General features: G+C 55.9%; 1 protein-coding gene across 1 annotated transcript in view; it reads left to right on the top strand.

Moving 5' to 3' along the window:
• Nucleotides 1-437: 437 nt before the first annotated feature.
• The window catches only part of TRIM62 (tripartite motif containing 62), a 14,001-nt gene continuing 7,059 nt past the window's right edge, over nucleotides 438-7,379 (top strand). The window contains exons 1-2 of the mRNA XM_006023224.3: nucleotides 438-464; nucleotides 1,528-1,623. Coding sequence (XP_006023286.1) covers nucleotides 438-464; nucleotides 1,528-1,623 — 123 coding nt within the window. The remainder of the gene's footprint in view (nucleotides 465-1,527; nucleotides 1,624-7,379) is intronic.

The following is a 7,379-nucleotide window of genomic DNA, read 5'->3' as shown; positions in this document are numbered from 1 at the left end:
TCCACCGCAGAGCTGCTTTCCCCCTGTGCAGGCCAGGAACCACACACACGTTCAGTGCTGTCTGCTTGATCTCATCACGCTGTTTTCCCCAAAGGCAAGGCTGGAGGCCTGCCACAGGCCATCGAGGGCCCTACTTGTGACATCATCAGGCAGAACGGTGGCAGGAAGTGGGGCACACGTGACTGGGGAGACACTGCCAGAGCTGGGAAGCCCCTCCTGGCCCAGGTCATGCCAGGGGAGAGGAGTTAGTACAGGCTCTCGGCATCAATCGTTTGGTTTTACCTCTGGCCTGGAGCACGTCCATTCATTCTTGTGACATCAGAGCATTTGCTATAGTTGCTGAAGCAGGTCAGATCCAGGTTGGGGGGTGCCCCCTCCAGTGTCAGTGGGAGGCAACGGTGTCCCCTATGCAGAGCGCTGCAGCTGTGGTGTTCAGCATGGCAAGTCCTGCCCGGCTGCCCTGGGTGAGGGTCAGGTGGGAGGTTGGCTCTTTGGCGCAGCCCTGTCTGCCCCACTGCTTTCCCCAGCAATCCAGCTGAGACCCCAGAGCTCCCTCAGCTAGCGGGACGCCACGTGCCCAGAGCCCTGCCAGCATTACATCCCAGCCCATTCCATGCCCGGGCGCCCTCTCCTTGGGGGTGGCTGGGTAAGGAGCCACATTTGCCAGTGGGCATTAGCGTGTCAGGCCACCCAGCCAAGGGCTTCCTTGTGCTCCACTGGGCCTGCTGTTTAGCTTTCTTAGTTATCTCTCCCCCTGCTGCTCCCCTCGTAGCCCTGCCCCGGGGCAGGGAGCAGTCAGAATGGCTGAGTGCCCAGCAGTCAGGGCGGTGGGTCAGTGCGAGTCAGGAGGCCTGAGCCTGTGGCAAGGAGGTGACAGGTCAGGAGAGAACAAGGAGAGGCAGCGTGGCTGAGTAGTGGAAGCCCAGGTCAGGCCCCGCCACGTATTCCCCAGCCTCCTGCTGACATGAGCCCTCATGAGGCCTGGGCCTGTTGCTCCCTCCCAGCCTTTCCCCTGGAAAGGGGTAGTGCCCCTCTGATCTTCCCCACCCCGGCAGTGAGACGCAATTTGCTCCTGTGTGAAAGCGCTGCATGTTCCCTGGAGGAGCCAACAGCGGGTGTCGGCGTCACCACTTGCTTGTTCAGTGCTTGCTGCAGATTAGCGTCTGAGTGGTCTCTGAGCATACGCGTGGAGAAGGCCTGGAAGATGTGGGCAGAGCTCTGATGTGGTGCCCATTGCATCTTGCTCCTGGGACTCAGTGTCCCCGCACGCCTCTGCCTCCTGGAGCAGCCAGCCTGGGGTGGCTCTTAGGGTGGCTGTGCTGGGTCAAGGCGCTGGCCCTTCCTGCCCTCGTGGGCTGCCCCATACCATTGTAGAGGGGAGTGCTGCAAAGGGGTAAGGATGAGGGCAGGCCGGGCAGGCCTCTGGGCCCCATCACAGCCTCTGAGCTCCTGCCCTGAGCTGCTGTGTGCAGCAGGTGTGTGCTCGGCTCCTCTGACTCGTCCGCTTGTCTCCTTGACTCGTTTCAGAGGGAACTGAAGGAGCAGCTCCAGGCGCTGCAGGACAGCGAGCGCGGGCACACGGAGGCCCTGCACCTGCTCAAACGCCAGCTGGCTGAGACCAAGGTAACAGGGAGTGGGCCCTGCCTGGCTGGGGCTGGAGGTGGTGGGGTTGGGGGCACCGCAGCACTTCCAACAGTGGAGGCACGGAGGCCCCTGGCTGCTGTCTGGACATGGGCCTGAGGCCCATGGGCACCACCAGGCCTGCAGTGTCCGACACCTCTGGCCACGTAACTGAGATGGGCAAGTCAGTCCTGTCCCCGGGATTAAGTGGAGCCTTCCAGCCCCAGTTTGTGGGGGATGCTGCTGACCCCGGCCTGGCTAAGCAGTCTGGGAAGGAGGGGAGCACAGGAGGGCTTGGGCATGGGGGAGAGGCTGCATTTTGTTTCTCTTGGTGAAGTGTGGGAGAGGAGGTGGCCACCAGCCTCGTGTCAGCAAGGGGTGGGGACCCACAGCACATGTACTGAAATTGCAGCGAGGCAGAGGAGAGGAGCGTGGCCCCTGAGCAGACAGGATGCACGCGTAGAGGAGGAGAGCAGGTAAATGTAGATGAGCAAGCAGGCCTGCCAGCCCCCCAGAAGCTCACTGGCTTGTGGCTGGGGTGTATTGGTGTCTGAGACTGGAAGGAGCTGCCATGGAAGGGGTGGGGAGGACAGACCTTCTGTATCCTGCTTCTCTCTTCAGTTCTCGCTGTCCCGACCCATATCAGTCTTCCCCCAAAATCTCAGCCTGGAGGCTTACACACCAGCTGTGACGTAGAGGCCAGTGGACTTAGAAAGTAGCTGGGTCTGTCGGGTCCTGTCTGCTGGGTTCTGACTGTATCATTTTCCCATGCTGTGTGCAGTCTCCTTCCCCAACAGAGACGACGCTGATCCCAACCTGCCAGGAAAAAGCTAGGAAGTTGTCTGCTGTGGGCAGGTGCTGCAGCCCAGCTGGCCACCATGTACCGTGCCCGGGCACCTGGCATGTGGCTCTTCCCTTGTGGCACCCTCTCACTCCTCGTGATGCTACCACCCTGCAGCACAGGAAAAGGAGTCCCCCTGCCCCGCCAGCCAGGTCCCTGGGGCTCCTCCTCTATGTATCCACTGCTGAGGGCAGGCTCATCCACTGCTCAGGGGCTTCATTTCCCTCTGTGCAGGGTGCTGAGCACATCTGAAAAAACCTGCCCCTAAGTGGTATGTCCAAGGCCCCGCAGGGAATCTGGTAGAGCCAAGACCTCCACCCGCCTCTTCTGAACTGTGCTGCAGTGCTGGAGCCACACAAGGTCCCTCTGCTAGGGGGGGGAGAGGAGCTTCACCTGAGAGTGCTGCCTGTGGGCTCCCCGGCTGGCTGGGCAGGGCTGTTTGCACAAGAAATGCCTTGCGTCTCTCTCCAGCAGGTTTATGAGGTTGTATTTCAGGTGCTGGACGATCCTTTCTCCTCTCCTCTCCCCTCCTCCCTCCCCCACCACAGGGCTCGTCCACTGTGCCTTTTTATGAGCTGTTTTTATTTATCTCCTTGTTCTTCCTGTTTCCTGTCCTCGGTCACTTGAAAGGTGACTTTTGTTCTGGAATGGCTGCTGTCCCTTCGAGGGGCAGCTCCTTTTCTGTGCCCCACAGCTGCTGGCATGGGCTGTTTTAAACCAAAAGTGTCTTTCCTCAACTGGAGCAGTTGCTTGGGACACCACCTTCCTTCTCTGCCAAGGGCCTCTGGCTGCAAGCTGGGCTTTTGCTGCTTCGGCTGCTGCTGTCGCTCAGTGGGACTGGTTGGACCCTTGCTGTGGGGATGGTACCATTAACCACATGCATTGCACCCATCCTCCATGGAGCCTCATTCTACCACTGTTTTCCCCACAGCCCAAACCACAGCTGCTGTGCCAGCCAGCGCATCCATGCTCTGGGACTGGATAAACACGGTAGCTGTCTTCCCACTAGGGCTGTTTTGGCATGTTCCCTTTCCTGGAAAGGTCTGTGCCCTTGGATCCTTTCAGGGTGAGGTACCAAACAATCCCTCTTTTCCCCTGGCCTCCCTTTCCATCTCTGACACTGGCAGAATATTCCCAGTGCCTTGCTAACACGGGAGGGGAAGAGGGACCAGTATAGCCATGGCCAGACATCCAAACATCTCAAGGAATTGCAAGGTTAGCTTGAAAATGGGGATTTAAACTGGCTCATTTCTTCACATTCTGGTTTTTGAGCCTTTTGGGCTCAGCTGGGTGACACCATTGTGCTCGTTCATGGGGGTTTGGCATGTGCTCTGTTTGGCATGGAGGCTGAGCTTTCCATGAATTCCCAGGGCTCCAGGAGTTGGGGCTTTACGCAGAACACCCCCCACTGTGCGGCTCACAAGAAGTAATGAGCTGGCAGCTCTGGGGACAGTCCTGGGGCGCTGGGCTCCTGCAGCCCACGTGAGCTCCTTTGCGCCGGGGGTGGAGCAGCTGGTTTGCTGTTCTCTGGGTGCAGCGGATCTCAGGCCTTTGGATCAGACGGATGGGCTGAGAGGTTCCTGATGAAATGGGAGGCTTTGTGCAGGTCATAGCCCAGGGAAGGAGCTAAAAGAGCTTTAAGTGGCCTTTACGCTCTCCTGTCTCTGGCTGATCTGGAGTCCCTGGTAGGATGCAGAAGGTGTAGCCGTCTGTCCCCAGCTGCTGTGAGCCTCTGCACAGGCCAGAATCTCCTTGGGGTGCCAGGCTTGTGCTGCCCCCAGTATGTGCCTTTACTGGGGGCATCTGCAGGGCTCTCCCTGGGCTGCCTTCCCCCAGCCAGACCCAGGGCGGTCAGAGCTCCTTGTCACGACTCAGGCTTTTGACTTGGTGTGAAGGGGCTGGAGCAGCAGTGAGGCTCTTGCCCTAAATACCTAATGAGGAAATTGCTTTTCAGGCTGTATCAGCCTCAGTGGTTCTGTTGACTCTGCCCTTTTCCAAGTGCTGCGTAGAAGTGGCTGCCTTTTCTTGCAGCTAGTGAATGAGTCTAGTGTTTGGCAAGGCATTGGTGGCTGAACCCAGGCTTTCTATGCTTCTGCCTCCACCCCTTTCCCAGGCACATCCCTGCCAGGGAGCTTTCGCCCTGCCCAGCGCAGCCGTGGGCTCCCACTCGCTCAACCCATACAATTTTTTACTGACAGCCCCTTCCACTCGGTACCTGCCATTCCTGTCCAGGGGCTGCCCCTTGCTTTACTGACAACCCTTGCCCTCTGCAGAGATTGGTATCAGTTTACAGGAAGCTTTTGGGGAGGATTTGTTAGAGCAATGGCTCTTGTTAGACTCAAGGTCCCCCTCAGAAAATGCCAGCACTTAGTTTTCACTTGTCTTTTTAACTACAGAAAAATCTCAGAGGGATTCTTCCATTGCAGAGAACTCAGACCACATCAGGTTTGAAATATCTGGGTTATCTTGTGAATCATGTTTGAACACCTAACGGCACTAACACTGTGTGACACCCTGTGGCACCCCTGAAAGGATCTCAAGGCACCCCTGGGTGCTGCATCACCTGGTTAAGAATCACTGTACTAAATCCTAAGAAGTCCCCCAAACTCCATTGCCACATCACCTTAGAAGCGTCCCCCAGCTCCAGTCCCGGCATGCTGCCTTGCCCCAGTCAATCGTATCTTGCCCACCAGAGTCATTGCAGCCCCTTGTGGGGCTGGAGGCAGAGTCGCCCATGACATTTGTCTCATTAAAACAATAAAACATAATGCCTGATAATGATCTTTACATGCTGGGAGGCCATAAGAACTGGGTGAGTTTGGAACTGTCGCTGAGACCAATGAACTTGACCTGCTGTGGTGCCGTTTTGTTCATACAAAGCCTAGAGCTTAAGAGGAAATGAAAAGTGAATGTGTGATTTAAATCAGATCCTTCGGAGCTGTTTTGTATTGGGAACATTAGGCCACCAAATATCCGGCTCTGATGATGAAACTCCTTTTATTAAAAGGATCCTGCCAAGATAAAAAAGATCATATGAAAAAAGATAATGTCCCCATTCTGTCTGGAAGCTGCCTCTGATTAGGGAGGTGGAATGGGCTGTACACCTTGGATTTATCTCCTTGCTGCTTGTGTGATCTTCTCTTTCTGTTTTGCATGGCAGCTGCACCAGTCGGCTTTGCTTCAGCTTGGCCTCCCTTCCAGTTTCTTAGTGTCTTTAGTTCCCAGATCTGCCCAACAGATCAGCAGGGCCACCCTGCAGCATGCTAGGATCCTGAGGAAGGCCCCACCTGCCTTACTTTTAATACCATTATTTTAACAGGAGGTTTTGCCTTCTGAATTTTGAACCCTTTAGAAATTGTATTTGCAGCCCTCCCCCCAGCTAGTAGGATTACAGACATACTTGCCTGCTTAAAGTGAATTTGGAGAGTCTCAATTGCATGACTTCAGGAGCTGGGGCTTCAAGGAACCCTCAAGTATCAAGAAATGGCAAGAGCTGCTGAGACGGCCACGGCCACCCAGTTTCCGGGAGTGTTAAAACCAGACACGAACCCCTTGTTCGGCAGAATTCTGTTTCTTCTCTAAATGCTGGAGCGCAGCGAACGGCGCCCCGCTCCAATGAGCACGCTCTACTGGTCGATGTTGTGCTTTCTGGGCTTCTGAACCATGCTTAAGGACAATCCCTTCTTACAACTCTCCTTGGCGAGGATGTTTGAGAAAGAAAGCCCCGACTGGGCTGGGAGCAGGTGTGCTGCGACCGCTTCCTGCCAGGCTCAACCACTGTGTCTCATTGTTTGCCTGTGTTCCCCCCGGCCAGCTGTGTCCATCTGTTGTCTCTTGTCTGAGGCCAAGCCTGTGCCCCGGGCTGCTGGCAGCAAGGCTGCGTGAGTCTGGGGGCTGACGAGGTGTGAACCCTCACGGACACTTGCTGTGCCAGCAAAGTCCCTAGCGCAGGCCCTGTTTTACCAGCACAAAGGCACTTCTCTCTGCATAGGCGGCTTCCTCCTCAGTGGTTTTCTGATGCTTGTAGCAGTATTCAGCTTTGCCTGGATAATTGCATTCAGAGTGCTGCTGGCACGGCTGCGTCTGGTGGCAGCGTGAAAAGCTCAGTTCCCTCACCGATGGAGCAATGGCAGCTGCGGTTACAGCGCGTCCTCAGTGAGCCAAAGAACAGCATTTGTTGTGCCAGCTTGAAGCAGTCGACACTGGGCAACAAGCTGTTCTCTCTTAAGCTTCAGTTAATACAGTGGTGCCCAGGGCACAGGATCGGTCCATAACTGAGGACATGCTGTCCTGGCCAAAACATCCTTCTCTTCGAGGAACCTTTCTGAGATGTGCCTGGCTCCTAAGCCGCACCTCCGCTCAGGAGCGTTCCCACCTTACCTGGATCCTCACCAACAAGTTCCACGAGCATTTTCTGGCAGAACAAACCAGTTTTCCTACACAGCAGAGCACATCTAGTATAGACATGGCCTTTGCCTTGCACTGTGTGGTCTGCAGGCTGGGACCATCTCTCATTGTGTGTCTGTGCCCTGGAGTCTGTGACTAGCCCTCCTCGATGCTTGTGCAGTACAGTACTAACCAGGAGCTAGGTTCTGATAACGTTCTGGGTCAGACTTCCCACCATCCCAGGGCTGGATGTTCAAGGACTCAATACCTGCAGTGAGGGGTCAGAATCTTTCCAAACCTCAGCTCCAGTCTAGGCACCAAGCTGAGGGCTGGATTCTCAGGAGGACTTTGCACCCAGCAGACACCACTCTGGCTGCATTGTTCCCAAAGCATTGAGCTCCTGTGAAAACCCAGCCACTTATTGTAGCTGCCAGATAGGAACAGCTTTGGAAAATGTGTTTGCTTGGTGTATAGTCAGCCCCACTGCTTCTCCTGTGTTCCAGCAATAAGTCAGTGTCCCACGTGGCCTGAT

Source organism: Alligator sinensis, unplaced genomic scaffold (genome assembly GCF_000455745.1).
Source record: "Alligator sinensis unplaced genomic scaffold, ASM45574v1 scaffold512_1, whole genome shotgun sequence".
Classification (NCBI taxonomy): Eukaryota; Metazoa; Chordata; order Crocodylia; family Alligatoridae; genus Alligator; species Alligator sinensis.
Note: the sequence above shows the minus strand (reverse complement) of the source record. Positions and strands in the feature narration are given on the sequence as shown.